Consider the following 17,105-nt stretch of genomic DNA (forward strand, 5'->3'; position numbering starts at 1 on the left):
GCTAACCCATGCTAACATCCTCCATCCACAGCCTTGTCATTGTCACAGCACAGACCTCAGGATGGACTCCATAAAGGATGTTTCTGCCTTCTGATATTTAAAGAAACAGTCCCAGCAAGCCCCAAATGTTTACACAATCCAGTCTTTCTCCAGGCATCTTAATTTGACTAATTCCAGACATGATAATCATTTTTGGTTCCCTGGACATGGAGCCTGAAGTTTGTTCAAACAGCATGTGTACATTTTTTAATATTATGGTGATAATGAATGTGTGAATATTCTGCCTAGGAACCAGAAGTCAGATTCTCATTTAATCTGATAATTATTGTATCATGTGTTTTTAGATTACAGTTTACAGTTGGCACTACAGTAATGGATCTGTGTGTGTGTGTGTGTGTGTGTGTGTGTGTGTGTGTGTGAGTGTGAGTGTGAGATGGCCTGGAGCCAGAGCTGCCGGGAGGGAGGACACACAGCAGGAAGGACAGAGTGACATAGCCACAGGACTGGCAAGCCAGCTAGAGCAGACACACAAATGCACACACAAACGCGCACAAAGATGGCTATTTAATGTCACACCTATACAAACGCCAGACTTGCATAAAATGACAAACGCGCTGATTCAAAGACACAGCGTCGTTATCTGAAATAGAAACGCACTTGTGCACACGCACCCTCGTGTGCACACGCAGTGACTGTTTGTACCTTAAGGTCAGCGCAGAGCTACGGTCTCTAATCAGTGATGAGAAAGATGTCCACATCATAAAATCACGGCTTCTCAAAATAGTTATTCCCTTTCATCTTCCCCTCTCTTGACGGTTCCCCTCCCCTCTCTCCCCCAAAGCGAGCCCGGCATCGGCGTGACGAAACACTCTGTCGTTTCTTGTGACAATGACACATGCCGCACACACACGTACTACACGCACAGCATGACCAGTTTTTGCTCCTATCTAAACTGAAGCAATGTCTATGATGTGATGAGTCTTGATTGGTGTAAGCTGGGTCACTTTGATCTATCTATGCCCGTCACAGTAAGCTCAGTGACTATCCTGTAACAGGAGCAGAACATTCAGCCATTTTAACCCGTCGGGCTGCAGCTCACCCAAATTATAAAATGACATTTTTCTCAATTGCTGCTTCAAAATGTCCTTTTAGATTTATTTATGTAGCCCACAGCAGCAGCTAATTTCACCCCCTCCTATTCATCTGTATCCACCTCAAGGTACGGATTATATAGCTTGGATTGAATGTGGCTTGCCCCTGTAATATGCAGGAGAGCAGAGGAAATGGCTCTTAATTCTGTTTCCTTCTGCAGCACCGTACGTGCTGCATGTTTACAGAGCAGATCTTAGTTCGGGGAGCCTGTTTAGTGTTATAACACAGTTTGTCTGTGTCGGCATGTTCAGACAGGAGCTGCTTTGCTCCGACTGGTTTACATTCCTGAGACAAACGGAACAGCAGAAAAGTAGTTGGCATTTGTATTTTCTCACCTCCTTCTCTTTCTCCTAAATCTACCACCTCCCATGCTTTCTCTTTCGCTCTCTCTTTAAATTTATTTTCACATCACCAGCGGTTATCTGACAAAAGCAGGCCGTGCTTGGCTTTACAGCAAAGATGTAGAAACACAGGCGATCGCACACACGGCAGCAATCGCACACACAGGTGATCCAGGTGCTAGGTGTGAACAACAGAGCAGAGGGAGGGTTGGACGCCTCAGCTGGGACGGACACATGGATAAACAGACAGACAGACAGACTGCTGATAGAGGGAGGGCAAAATACAAAGTGTGCAACAGATAAGGCAGAGCTGGGGTGTGCGTGTCAGAATCTCGGCTGCTTTATCAGTAAAATGTCCAACATCCAGGTAGTCAGCAGAAATGCCAGTATGCTTGTATTGTTCCACTCAAGGTTAGGTGGGGTTTGGTCTTAGGTAAAGGTCCTGCATGTAGAGTTTATAGATGTTGTATACTCTTACATCACTGTCAAATTTATTGTGATATGATTGTCTATTGTGTGGTATAAGCACCACTGGGGGTTCTACTTCCTGTTTTGGGTCTTTCAAGGTTTTTTGGGGCATTAATGCGCTGAGAGCTGAGGGTGTGTCCAAAATCACTTCCCATTTACAGTACTATAGAGTGCATTATATTAACTTTCTACCATTTTATTTTAATGTCCAAATTCTCAATTTGTTGTCCATAACATTAACTACATTTTGCAACCCTACAATCAATGTGTCACATTTGATAGATGTGAAAATTAAACTTGTGCGACACCACATGTACACAACGCAAAATGATGATATTCATACAGTAATTAGAGAGTATGGATATATGTAGGGTATAGTGAAAGAGCAAACCAAGGTGTGATTTGGAACATTTAGTTTAGATTAGATTAGATTCAACTTTATTGTCATTGTGCAGAGTACAAGTACAAAGACAACGAAATGCAGTTTGCGTCCAACCAGAAGTGCAAAAAAGCAGAAAAGTGCAATGTGATATTCAAGTATAGACAGGTGGTGCATAGGCAGGACACGAAATATATTGCAGTGTTATAAGAGCAGAATAAATATGGCTATGTAATATGAACAGTGTATGAACAACATGTACAGATATGTGCAATGTAGTAGCAAAATATGTAATAAGAACAACAGAATAAATATGGATATTCTGTACCATATAGACAGATATGTACAGCTATGTGCAGTGTGGTAACATAAGAGTAGTAAGAACATAGCGTTAGCAATGTTGAGGTCAGCAGAGGCTAAGTCATACTACAATGTCTGAAAATGAATGTGATAATGATTCCGTGATGTGAAAATACTATACTAGTATTAAAAAAATATATACTGCTATACATATATAGTTTTACTTATGCTGGACAATATGATCTTACATCTATTCCACAATCAGATTTCGACAATTTCAGAGTCGTTTTTATAATGTCAATGTAAGAATAGCTACTTTTTAATGCATCGGTGCATGATATTTAATTTCTCAGGCTTACTCACTTCACATATATTTGTCCTGATTAATAGAGATCCTGGACTTGTGGGCAGATTGATTCGTTGAACTTCAGGTTATTGCATCTATTTTAATTCTATGGTATTCAAACAGTGTATTGAAAATTGCAATACGCATGACCTTGGATCAGTAAGAGAATTCAACACATTCAGGTTTATTGCCCTCATTTCTACCCCTAGCAGTGATTTAGGATGCACATTGCGGGGCGTGGTGGCGGTGCTGTGCAGTTTTGAGGAAGTGTTAACGGTTCTCAACGCTGAGCTTGTCTTAACTGTATTAACTGTCTAAGATGTCCATGTAGCCTAGAAGCTGTTCGACTGATCTTTAATCCCCTCCAGTTTTCTCCTTCTTATCTGTTCCCTGTTTTTTCTCCCTCTTTTTCCTTCTGTACCCCCTCATACTTTACATACACGTTTATTCCCTCTCGCTGTTGCTCTGTTTTTTCTTTCCTCAAATGAGTTGCTGTAGCTAACGTGGAAAGGAGATGACTGGTGTCCTCCTACTTACATCTCGGCTGTCATGTCCACTCTCTAAAACGCAGTATCAGGCTGTAGTTATCAGATTACCTTGAACAAATTATAACTGAAATCAATGATGTAGTCATTGGTAATGTTGACATAATGCAGTGAGAGTACAGTGAAGCCGATATGACATAGTTCAGTCATTTTAGCCATTTAGATCATATTGACCAGGGTGAATCAGTCAGTGTTTGTTCTCTGGGAGACGCCTGATAAATACATGTTGTTTGTTTCCCTTCTGCCTCTCTCTTCCTCCTTTAATCATGCCCCTCTCTCTCTCTCTGTCTCTCTCTCTCTCTCTGTCTGAAACACTCTCCTCAGACGAATACAAGATGAAGGGAGTGGAGGAGGTGAAGTACATGAGAGGGGATGAAAACCGGGTGAATGCACGCAACCAGGAGAACCTGGTGAGAGACACACACACACACACACACACACACACACACACACACACACACCATCCACTGACAGCCCGTCATCCACATACATTCTCAGACCTTTTCCTGACAGTTTATCAGCTCAAGCGAACAGGCTTGTGTTTGTGTCCAAAGGCAGCTCCCGTCAGCCTCAGCAGCCCGCACATAAACACTTATTGTATTTTCTACACGTGCAAAAACACACAAAGAGGTGCCTCATAGCAGGTAGAGACAACATGCTGGTGTTTGAGGAATGTGGGGGCTGATGACCTGGTTGGTTTTGCTCTCTTCCTGCAAAACCTGTGGTCTTCTTAAACAGCGAAAAGAAATGTTATATTGTCTCAGAAGAAGTCGTTTTTTGTAATAACCAATGCTAAACCTCACTATCCAATCCCTATTGGACATTAATTCCCAATGTATAAAGCTTGTACGTGTTTTATACTCTTATCAACACACCAAATGACTGAAAAGGGTGGTAGTGTGAAGTGAGAGCCTGTTTGCTCCTTCAGTAAATCAGGTCAGTCTGTCTGGTGTCCTGGCTGCAAGTTGTGAAAAAATAACGAATGCAACTAGAAATCCTGATTGAAAAACAGAAGCAGTCACACTGCCACTAATTTACATTACTGCAGCTCAAAAACCGGCCTTATCACAGTAACAGGCTACAACCAAGAAGGGAAGCACCGTTTATCCTTTGAAACTTGATGGCGCAGCAGCACAGGAAAAGCAAAGATTTTATGTGAAGAAATCCGATCAAATGCTGCTTGAGTTATACTCTGATGACGGCCACATGCAAAGGAAGGATTTGTTAGCCCTTTGGTTGTAAATAAAGTTATGCAGACGTGAGGTGATGTACTCATTGAGATTTATTTATTTAAAATAGGGAAATTGCATATTGATGAACATTCTTGTAAATATGCAAGAGTATAGTCTATTTGGCAGGTTGATGTTCAGTTCCATTATCACTGGAGTGTTTTCCTAACATTTCCTGATGCAACAAACACACAGCTTGGCTCTTTTTTTATTGCAAAGCAAACACACATTTTCTGAACTGCATACTTTGTTTTAGATGGCTGTTGTCTTGTTTTTAAAATAGGAGGTATGTTATTTTATGTAGTTGAGTTATTGGAAGACCCAGACCACAGTTTTACATAGCCAGGTAACCTCCAGTGCAGCTACAACATGTGGTTAGACCAGTATTTGTTTCCTACCACTTGTCACTACAGCAGGCACTTGTCACACAAACACACATGCACTCTCTCTCCCTCTCAGTATTTTCAGTAGCAAACAGTACAACCTTCATCAGAGATGATACAACACGGTGTGGCTGTTTGCTGATATGAGCTAATAATGAAAACTAAATTGTGTGTGTCTGTGTCTGTGTCTGTCTTTTTAGGAGAAGAGTAATGTGCAGTACAGGGGCAAACAGCAGAAAGAGGTCTCTTCGGCAAACATCAAGTCTAAGTAAGTGGCCAGCAGCAGTCTGCATACTGAAATAAAAGTCTGGTGGAGACTGTAACAATATATGGACAGCTCTGATAACTTCATCACAAATATTGTTAAAAGGTCAGTTCACTCAAATTACAAAAAAACACATTTTCTCACTTTTCCCAGTGGTAGCCATACAGATTTTTGTTTTTGTTTTGTTTTTAAAGATTATTTTATGGGCATTTTTAGGCCTTTCTTTGACAGGACAGCTGAAGACACGAAAGGGGAGAGAGAGGGGGGGAATGACATGCAGCAAAGGGCCACAGGTCGGAGTCGAACCCGGGCCCGCTGCGTCGAGGAGTAAACCTCTGTATTTGGGCACCCGCTCTACCAACAGAGCTACCATACAGATTTTTTATCAGATAGTATTTAACATTCAACAGCAGCAAAATGCCTTTTTAGAAACAATGTCACACTTCATCTACTGTGGAAGATCGTGCGATGTAATGGAATGCTCCAGAACAGCTACTAATAGACATGGTGGTGGGATTTTTTTGCCAGCTCACTGTGAACCGTTTTCATAGGGTTAGGGTTACTTCAACAGAAAGGAGTTCCAGTGAAAACTGATACATTTGTTGTAATAGTAATGTGTTGAACTGACCCTTTAATAAACGTTATGTCCACCGTCCATTAAGATGCAACGTCGAATTAGTATGTAAATATTATGATTTGTGAAGTAAGTGATATTTTGTGTCTGGTTTTTGTAATGCTGTCTCTTGGACAACCCCAGACTGTGTGTGCGTGTTTTGTATATGTATACATATTGGTTGTTGGTGGCTGCACAGTATTTAGCCTTTGGATGAGAGATTGGGATAATACTTTTATAAAATAATTATTTATATTCCTCCACCGCCTCTCTCACACTACAGTGAAGATTGTGTGTGTGTGTGTGTGTGTGTGTGTGTGTGTGCGCGCGCTGTGTGGGGGGTGTAATGGAAAATTCTCATGATGTATTTGTTGCCTCCCTTCTCCTCCTCGTCTCCAACTTCCTCTCCCCCTCCTCTTGCTTTTCCATTTTTCTTCTCTCAGTATTCACACGTCAGAGAGCCAGCAGGAATTTTTCAGGATGCTGGATGAGAAGATTGAGAAGGTGAAGTGTGTGTGTGTGTGTGTGTGTGTGTGTGTGTGTGTGTGTGTGTGTGTGTGTGTGTGTGTGTGTGTGTTGGCAGAAGGGGGGCATGGACTGGGTCTCTGAGCATTTAGTGACACAGCTGGGTCTGAACATTTAAAGAGACAGACTGTACAACAACAACATCCATTAGTCCACATTGTCACTCTGCTTACAAACTCAACACTCGGCTCCGCATGTGTGAGGGGGAGGAACAGGTCATCGCTGCAGCGATGAGCACTTACTACTCTTAGTCTGCCACTTAAACACTGGTTGTTTCTGACTGTATATGAGGTTGCAGAGTGAAATGATGGTGAATAATCGCTGGATTCAGTTTTGGTGTGATGCATTTCATTTTTCAACCCTCCTTGAAACAAGTCAGTGTGTTTTCTGCAGAGAAGAATTCAGGTTCTTTAACTTTTAAGAATGTATCAATATCACAGTGTAGAAATATTCCGTTACAGGTAAAAGTCCTGTAATAAAACAAAAAATTAAAAAAAGCTTAACTAATTATAGAATTATAGAAAAGAAACTTAAAGCTGCACTAATAAATATTTTTGTTTTAACAATGGATTAAATTGTTATGTATAATGTGAAGTATAATATTAATGAACCAACAGAGAAGTATCCCTCGATGGAGCATTCACCGAATTGCTTCGGTTTTCGGGCCCGTAACTTTACTTTTGTGGTACAGCTCTCATCAGCATAGTTTCTGGCTGGCCACCTTAACAAAAAAGCTCTGATAAACCTACAGTACACTACCTGCTCAGCATCAAAAGACAGACAGATGAAGTTAGCGACTAGCTGGTGAACATTGTGGAGCATTTCGCTAGTGGATTTACCAGATTATTGGCCAGAAACACCCAAAATGAATGCTAATGTTAAACTACGCTTGATGTGTAAATATATTGTATGTAATCATTTGCTGCTGTTAATGATTACTTTTAATTCACCATTAATCTGCCAATTGTTTTTTTAAATAATTAATTGATTGGTCCACAAAGTATGATTAAAAATCAAGATTTTTCACTAACATAATCTCCAAAAGCCCAGGATGATGTCTTCAGATTTGCCTGTTTTGGCCAACAAAAACAATGAAAAGCATGAAATCCTTGCAAATTGTTTGGCATTTTGCTTAAAAAAAACGATTAATCATCCAAACAGTTGCAGATTAATTATTTGACGATTGATTAATCGACTAATCCTTTCAGCTCTAATTTGCAAAGTAACCATTAACTATGTAACTAATGTACTGGAGAATTAAAATTGAAAAATAAATTTGTGGAAAATATTTTCATTTGAAATGTAGTGAATTAAATGTATGAAGTAGCATGCAATGGAAATACAGCAGTTAAGTACCTCCAAGTAGTACTTAGGCACCATACTTTTTTAAATGCACTTTGTTACTTTCCGCCACTGATTTGCAGCGTACCACTGAGGCAGCCTTATTTAAATCGAGACAGCACGCACAAGTTAGACAGGCTCTGGAGAGGAAAGGAAGGGAGTTGGGTTTCATCATGATGGAAGAAACAAAGCAAGATAACAGCACACCTGTCAGCATTTAACGGCCTCATCCCGTATTTTCTATGCCAGTACCTGCAAAAAGACGAGGGTAAGAGCAAATTAAAGTAGAAAAACATAAACAATATGCACATCTCATATTTCATATCTCTTTCTTTGCAGGGGCGAGACTACTGTTCGGAGGAGGAGATGGGGGAAGACGGGACATAGCACAGAGGCCCCCAAGATTCCCCCCCACAGAGAGCCTCACTGTGTGTGTGTGTGTGTGTGTGTGTGTGTGTTGAATCAGTGTTTAACCAATGGGGCGTTGATGTGAAGGGACGCTGTATGTGTTTTTGAATGTATGGCAAAGATAGTATTTTAATCAAAAGTGAAAGAGTGGGGGATAAATGTGAGACAGAGAGAGAGAGAATGGGATGAAGAAGACTTTCTTCAGCGACTATAGCCATCCTCTCTTAGCGCCTCATCCCTTCAGGCCCCTGAGCGGACAGATGGAGATGGCGGAGCAATGAAGGGACAGACAGATGAAAGGAGGGAGAGATGGAGGAGGACGTGACAAAAAGGACACAGTTGGGCCAAACAGAGTAATTTCCTCAAGCAGGACAGCAGCAGCACCTCATCCCTCCATCTGTCCCTCCGTATCTGTCCGTCTGTACCTCCGTAGTCCGATCCTGAATATTTAAGGCCTGCAAATGGACAAAGGAAGTGAGCACAAATGTCTTTGGTGGGTGTGTGAAGGACTGAGAGACACACAAGTGAAGAAGAAAGGAAGCCCTGAGAAGAAAATATGTTTAAAAGCAGAGGAGTTACGTAACAACACCAGGATCTACACAGAACTTTTTTGGTCTGCCTACCTACAGCCAGGCCAGCCTGGGCCATGACGAACTGAGAGAATGGGTGAGCGTGGGTGAGGGAAGAGAGAGTGTAAAATTTGTGATATTTTAATAAGAGAGAGTAGGGAGCGAGCCGGTGATTTAGAAACTCAAAACTCCTCCTGCCTTCTGAAGTCAAGGACCTTTTTTTTATTATTGTGTTCCGCAGCCACTTGTTCAGTTATTTTTTTCCCCTTTCTGATTTTTTTTTTTTTTTTTTTTGCTTTACCCTTGGCTTCCTTCGCAGTTTTTCATCATCATCATCATCCTCATCATCATCATCAACTCCCTTATCATCCTCCTCACCACAGCAGGCACACTAACGCTGTGTTAATTCAGAGCATCTTTGTCTCAACCTAATCCATCCTCCTTGATATAACATAACACTGCAGATCATAGCTGACATACGCACACACACACACACACACACACACCATGGAGTCTTTTATTGTACATATCGTAGCACACTCTCATTCCAACACTCAGCATGTACATATAAACCACACACACAGATATCCCTTTCATTTCACCAGCAGACTATCGTGTGCATCAATCAGAGGTTTTCTGTAAAGCTCTATTTCTCCTTTGATTCAGTTTCAGACACATCCATACACACTGTGGCACTGAAGCAAAAATTTGGGCTGAGCTCAAGTAGAGGATGCGTGGTTGCTGTGTAGACACAGACTGGATCACATTTTCTGTTGTCATCTTTACCGGATACTTCCTGTTGTATTATTTTGAATACTTTTTTTCTATTAAAAATAAAAACGAAGAAGCGCTTAATATGTGTGGCATCTCAGTGTGTGTGTGTGTGTGTGTGTGTGTGTGTGTGTGTGTGTGTGTGTGTGTGTGTGTGTGTGTGTGTGTGTGTGTGTGTGTGTGTGTGTGTGTGTGTGTGTGTGTGTGTGTGTGTGTGTGTGTGTGTGTGTGTGTGTGTGTGTGTCTAAGCTGAGTAATGGAGCAGCATCATGCCGGCAGTGTACTGAGGAGTGTGAAGTCTATTTTCCTGTGGTCATGTTGCCTATAGCCATGCAGTCAGAGCAGATTCACTCAGAGTACTAAGACTGTGTTATGCCACCTGCTGGCACAATATCAGTTCTGCAGTCTGGTAGGCAATATGTTGTCGGAAACAAAGCATTTCACCCATAATCAAATACACAATTTAACATTAGGTGTGTTTGCTGGGGGGATTTAAGGTTGTTGTTTTTTCATTTTTGTTCCCAGGTTCAACTTACAAACATCAAGTTACCTAATTAAAAATGAACTAATCTATAAAAATCTATAACTAAATAAATATGGCTTAAAAATGCAAAGTCATCCCAATAACTGTTGGCCAGTTTAGCATCTTTCAAACAGACTATTCAAAGAGCTTTACATAGAGATGCATTAGAACAACATTTACATATATAAATTATATATTGTTCTTCTTAGACAAGACAGCAAAGTTAAAAAATGGAATTCATGAGCATTGAAACACCCTTGCACATCAATACAACCAGGGGTTTTGGTACTGCGTCCTCACTTGGTCTGCTTAAAGGTGGCTAATTTTTAGCTAATGCTAGCAAACTGTAGATAAATGTTGCTGTGTAACTGACATTGCTGATTCAGTTTGATGACTTTATGTGTCTTCTCTACTTGTGCTACTTTTATACTACATTTAAATATTTACCATTATCCCTCGATTCTCACATATAGCCACATTGGCTGCTGTTTAAATGACATAGGCTCACTTCAAATAATTCTGAAAATAAAACCAATTAAAGCTGCACTAACATATATTTTTATATTAACAATGGATCAAATTACTAATTGTAATGTAAAAGGGGTTACTTGTAGTGAAGAACCATCCAAATTTGCAGTTCCCCTCGGGTCTATGGACCTTTATAGCGTGTTTAGCTCACTGTTTTGGGAATTTACTGTTGGGGTTCACTCTCACAAATCTCATCAGCGTCGTTTCTGGCCATTAGCAACTACCTGGTGAACATAGTGGATTATTAAGCAGCCAAGAGCCAGATATTTCCCTAAGGAGTTGGTGGAGACCAAAACAGAGCTAAAAGAGAGGGCATATATATATATATATATATATTTGTCAGGTGGACACAAACATGAGTCCAAATGAAATCTAATGTTGCTCCGTATCTGTTGGACCTATACATAGGTAAGCGTTTGCTAACATATTTTCCATATGAGCTTTATAAGGTGATATGTCAGTGTTTCTGCTGCCTCAAAATGTTATGTTATTGCAGGTTTAATGTAATTGTCATACAAACACAACACGACATGTAGTTAGTTATGTATGTTAGTAATAATTCATTATTTTATGGCCGTTATTGGGAATGTACGTGCAGGGAATGAATGATAAGATATAAACAGAAAATAGTTTTCTCGAAGAGTTTGATAGCTAATTGACAACATTCCGTCAAACATGAAAGCAAAACTAATTAGAGTGCAATAAATAATAGTTGTCATCCATCATAATAAGGACACTGATCATTTGTCCTTACAATGACCAATAGAGTGATAATACTTACAACTGAGCAACTTTTCTTCACAAATGACTGTATAATGTGTATAGTATGTAAAACCAAACAGTGCTGAATCGATATCTGCCCCTCAGCTCGGCCTAATGTGCACCCTGTGGGAGCGGACGCCACAATGCTTTGAGTGTCAGTGGTAAAGTTGATCACCACATCATGAAAGAAACACTCAGTAGTCTAACCGTTTCTTTAATAGCTGCATCCAGCTATCTTTCTCAAACACATAACATACACACAAATTCCTTCTTTACCTCTCATGACTCACTTGCAGGGGCACATGAGGTTACAATCAGTAGCTACTGCACATCAGCAGCATAAAAGGCTCCCTATGGGCCAGTGCTCGCAGCAAGGCTCCCCACATCGAGAAATAAATGTGTGTTGGAGGCAGACAGAGAGAGAGAGGTGAGCGAGGTAAGAGCGAGAAATTAAGACGAGAGAGTTGGGAAAGTGAGAATGTGGGAGAGCGAGGAAGAGACGGATGTTGCCCGTTAACCTCAGACAGGAATATAGGCAAGAAAATGTTCTTTCCACCCTGACGTAAGTACCAATAAAGAGCCCACTCCTCCCTGCTTTGTGTATGTGTGTGTGTGTGTGTGTGTGTGTGTGTGTGTGTGTGTGTGTGTGTGTGTGTGAGAGTAAGAAATAGAGCTTTAAGTGTGAGAGTCCTTAGGAACAACATGTTCTTGGCTGCTAGTTTGATTTAAGTCCAAATTCTTAAATACATCTGAGCCAAATTCACATTCCTAACTGAAAATGTGTCTTAACGATGAAAGATCAGTAATTGTTTTTTTTATAAATGAGAATATTACTGCTGTGTTTGCAGCTTTAGGAGCTTCTGAAACAGTTGTTGTCTGCTGTTAATACATGTATTAAAAGATCTGCCAATCAATTTGGGAGTGATAGCAGGTTTCTGTTTTTTGAATTTCTTTTTGCTGGGATGGCCCTTATGTTTATATTTGGATCACAGATTAGGCTTTTCAGCAATGATGCACTTTGCATAAGGGATCCAGTGCCATACCTCAAAACCTTGAAGTGAAAATGAGAAAAAAGGGTTTGAAGTCCGAATCCAAACCGTGTGCAAGCTATACAAGTTGTAAAACATGCATTTTAGGATGTTTCCCTATCTTTTTTTACTTTTTACCCCCATTATGAATAGGTTCAGCTACCTTACTAACCCTCTTTTTTTATACATGTGGTATAACAAACTCAATTACTAAGATGATTAAATGTTAAAACAAAGTCTTTTCAGTTACAAGAAACATATTGGAAAAATGTCTGTCTCTTTAAGCCTCTGAAAAAAGCCCAGTCTACTCTGATTGATCAGCATTTCCGGGTCTTCCACATCTGTGCTCGGAGTCTCTGAACCGTCATTGCAGCCGGGGAATGACTGTAACGACACTGTAGCGGCATTTTCTACCTATATACAGTATAGTATAGTTGTGACATCACAACCGTACAGAATTCCTGATGGCTCGTTTAAAGTCTCTGAATACAGGCTGTGTGCATTTCTCTGTGGCTCGAGCGTTTTCATACTTTCATGATATTTATTTAGCACCTCAACCTGCTTTATAATAAATAAGACAGCGCGGCCACTGTGGTTTGATTTTTACTTCACTTTTTTTTCCTTAAATACACACATTTTTGTGGATAATAATGTTAGTATGTAAAACAGAGTAAGAAAAGTAAGAGGAAAGAGGCTTGAAGACAGAAGACCTACATCACATATGCAGGTTTTGTGCAGAAATGTATAAAAAAAAAAAAGCTTGTGTGAAAAGAGAAACTGCACAAATGTGTTAGCAGCAAAATGTTACTGGCTGGTTGGTGGAACAGCTGAATTAAAGCAAATTGTGGGCATGTAATGATTTAAAACACAATTTTAGTGAGATTTCAATTTCATGAATCAAAAAGGTTTGTGTCACTGCTTTTTTATTGGCAGGTTTTATAATGATGGGGAAAATTGGCCTACATGCAAACATTGCCTACGTAGAGAGTATGAGTCAAGGGATGGATCCCTGCCTGGATGCCCAGCAGGCCTTTGCTCAGTGTCTTAACTCTCTCCAGCAGTTCCTCGCTGCCTAATACCCACTTTGGAGTAATCTGCCTCTTGTAGCTCTCAACACATTAATTTAGAAATGTGGCAGCGCCAGCCTCATAACTATCCTGCTCTCATTCAGTGTGGAGAAGTATACATTTTCCATCCATCTACAGTACACCAACTATATTCCTGTGTCTTAAGTCAGTCCAGCAGCTTTGCTCTCTCTCTCTCTCTCTCTATCTGTCCCCCCCTCCATTTGTATGTAAAGCCTTTCCATGCAGATCCATACTCTGGATTACTTTGGCAAAGAAGCAACTCACATGAGGGGTGGGGGACCAAGGCTTTAGCAAGGTAGAAATGAAAGCATTTGTATTCATGCTGCACATCCACAAGAAGTGACCTACTTTAATCCCAGGAAGCTAATTGTTCATTGTAAACACACCATGTTTTATCTACATGTATTAAGGACTATGCAGCCGTCTGGATGCATCTACCTTACGTCAAGAGCACAATTTGACAAAATGTTTGTGAATTCTTTGCATCACTGAAGTGACCAGCAGAGTATTGAAATAGATAGCCAGAGAGCCTGTATGCTTCATGGTTTTGCACTTGTATTGTATTTTACTGCAGTCTGCCAAATTCACATTAGCTGAGCAAGCAGCCAGCGCCTGGAGCAAGCCTGGTGACTTGAGCCTACTGAGTAGACTATGGCTGTGCAGCAGTGTCAGGAGTTGTTTAGTGACACAACAGTCTCAATCATCTGATCAGGATTAGTGTTTTTTTCTAACACTGTGTGGAGTGTGTGTGTGTGTGTGTGTGTGTGTGTGTGTGTGTGTGTGTGTGTGTGTGTGTGTGTGTGTGTGTGTGTGTGTGAGAAAGAGAAAGAGAGAGAGAGAGATCTTCAGGATAAAACAAGAGCACCATCTGCTGGTCCGGGCATTTCCATGACGCTCACACACATGCGCATGTACAGAGTTCCCTCGTAGAGCACTCTGCATGATCAAGCACTATCTTTTAGAGCTGTACATCACCCTGACAGCCATGAAGGAGGCACAAAGTCCTAAACGACCCACTGCCACACACGCACACACAAACACACACACACACACACACACACACACACACACACACACACACACACACACACACACACACACACACACACACACACACACATCAGAGTGCAGGCCTTTTCTCTCCAGACATCACTTGTTTCCACTGAGCCTGTGTGATTTTGTGTGCTGTTTCTCTAATATCTAATGTTTGAGGCTCATAGCAGTTTGTTTTTGTTTAATAAGTTTCCATCATGTTTAATGTTATAGCAAACTAATCATCTGGCTGTTTCTTTCGGAAATAAACCTATAAAGCAGCGCCACAATCCTTTAGCTATCTACATTTTTTCATGTCTACTTTTACACAAAGAATTCAACAATTGGTACATATTTATCGTGGAGGTTTTTCTTTTACATATTTCTCTATTTATTGAACCTAGTTATGAAGGATTTACCCTGCTATTTAAAGCATGTATCTACCCTTTCCTTGCAACCACAGTTCAACAAACCAAAAAGCTTGGCAGTCTTTAAAACATAAATTTATCCCAAACATAACTAAAAATCTGTCATCCATGGTTCAGTTACAGAGAGACAAATGGCTGCATGTCAATTACACAACCATAATTACAAAGCAGATGTTTTGCTATGACAAAAGATGGAGTGCACGAACCATTTGAATAATGAAAATGTATCGGTGTTGAAGCTTGACACTGAGCCAACAGGGTGAGGTTGTTTTTGGGAACTGAGTAGAAAGTGCAGAGTGACTTACTCACAAGGTAAAGTTATAGGTTTGTCATTTATTTATATGCATTTTCCTTTCATTTTAGTTCGAAAGGTAAACATTCAAAGTCTAGTTTGACCGGAGTTTGGCCCCAGAAGTTACTGTTTACGTGCCTCTCAATAAATCATAACACAGTCAGACATCCCCCTGTCAGCTGTGGACTGTTGATGATCCTGATCTCTGATCTTTGTTTTAAACAGCTGTGTGCAGGAATAAAAGCAAACATTTCCTGAGTAAAGTTTTTTGGGAATTTTCAGTGTTGTCTGGGGATACAAGTTTGGGCAAGTGTGTGTGTAGGAAGGTTGTGATGTTGTGGTGGCTTCCTTCATGTTTTGTTTTACACATCTTAACTGTCGTTGGGAAAGCACTAGAGGGGGCTAATGGATTACCTGGACATATTGAAATCATTGCTCTCTCTCTGTCTGTCTCTCATCCTCTGTGACTAAGAGCATCCAGAAACAGAGAACACGGCAGAGTACTCTTATTACCTCAACGAAGAGGGAAAACATGACAAAGTGGCAGAGATCCTAGCTTAAATAAACAGAGTCGAGTCGAGACAGGGACAGAAGTAAGCTGGCTTTGCCCGTCTGCTTGTGCTGTGCCTGTAACTGCACTATAATTAAAAAAGGTTACCAAAGGTTTACTGTAATCATATAAGAACATGCAGTATAATACTATCATAGCATTGAGAGCATAGATGCCAATTTTTTGAGCTAGACATATATATTTGTGGGCAGTTTTCTATCAACTTTGCATACTGTAGCAGTGCATTTACAGCAAACTATGATTTTCTTTGCAAAGTTTAGAAGTGGAGCTTCTGAAGTGTTTTGGTGCCATTATGGTTAAATGTTTGTGTCGTGGTGTCATATTGGTTTGGAGTGTCTTACTCTGCCATGCGCTAGTTAGATGATTTGTTTTGATTCTTCAGTGTTTTATGCCACTGCCTTTTTTCATCATCAGGTACTGTTGATGTTATCAGTAAATTCATGCACACTTTTAGACCTGAAATTTTCCTTTTATTTTCCTCCTGCAAGAAGGAAAAAGTATATGTTCCCCAATTTATCATGTGTATCCTCTTACATCTTTCTTTTGAATTGTCTCACTTGTCTTGGTTAGTTACAATTTTCAGTATTCATATTTTTAGATTACATGGTGTATTTTTTTGCTGTCAACTCAAACAACAGACATTGAAAATGTCATAAAGGCAATTTATCTCAGTTGAATCACAATTATACTAAAGCACACTCCTGTAATTACGTAATATGATATTGTCACTGTCCTGTGAAAACCATGCATCAGGTTTTAAATGGTTCATTTAGAAATAGGAAAAATGCTAATTTCCATTGGACAGTGATGAATGCTTTCCTTGTGTATGTTGTTGTTGTAAAATTTGATATAGTGCAACTCTCCCTTTAGCATTATATAATATGATGTCACCTGCATTATTCATTCCTTTTTGGGTAACACCTTATTGTAACCCACCCCCCATTTAACATGCATACGAATAAACATTTAATACGTGGTTTATACCACACTATTGTTCATTTAGGTTATTATAGCATTTTAACCACCAGGTATAATGTAGTTATAAGCAGATATAAGATCTTTTTTTAGTGTTTCTTGATGTAGTTGTTAAATACTTTAACTCCTCCTCTGAAGCATCTGTAACTGTATGCTGGTATATAAACAGGTAATGAATGACAATATACTGTAATATAACACATTACATTAATAAACACTTAGAAATGTGCTTATATCTGCTTA

At 40.1% G+C, this 17,105-nt stretch overlaps 1 protein-coding gene across 1 annotated transcript in view; it reads left to right on the top strand.

Moving 5' to 3' along the window:
- The window catches only part of zgc:92140 (uncharacterized protein LOC447854 homolog), a 28,215-nt gene extending 18,496 nt beyond the window's left edge, over nt 1-9,719 (top strand). The window contains exons 3-6 of the mRNA XM_031318312.2: nt 3,856-3,941; nt 5,344-5,411; nt 6,465-6,525; nt 8,227-9,719. Of these exons, the coding sequence (XP_031174172.1) occupies nt 3,856-3,941; nt 5,344-5,411; nt 6,465-6,525; nt 8,227-8,274 (263 nt within the window). The 3' untranslated portion in view covers nt 8,275-9,719. The remainder of the gene's footprint in view (nt 1-3,855; nt 3,942-5,343; nt 5,412-6,464; nt 6,526-8,226) is intronic.
- The last annotated feature ends 7,386 nt before the right edge of the window (nt 9,720-17,105 follow it).

The sequence above is a fragment of the Sander lucioperca genome, chromosome 11 (genome assembly GCF_008315115.2).
Source record: "Sander lucioperca isolate FBNREF2018 chromosome 11, SLUC_FBN_1.2, whole genome shotgun sequence".
NCBI lineage: Eukaryota > Metazoa > Chordata > Actinopteri > Perciformes > Percidae > Sander > Sander lucioperca.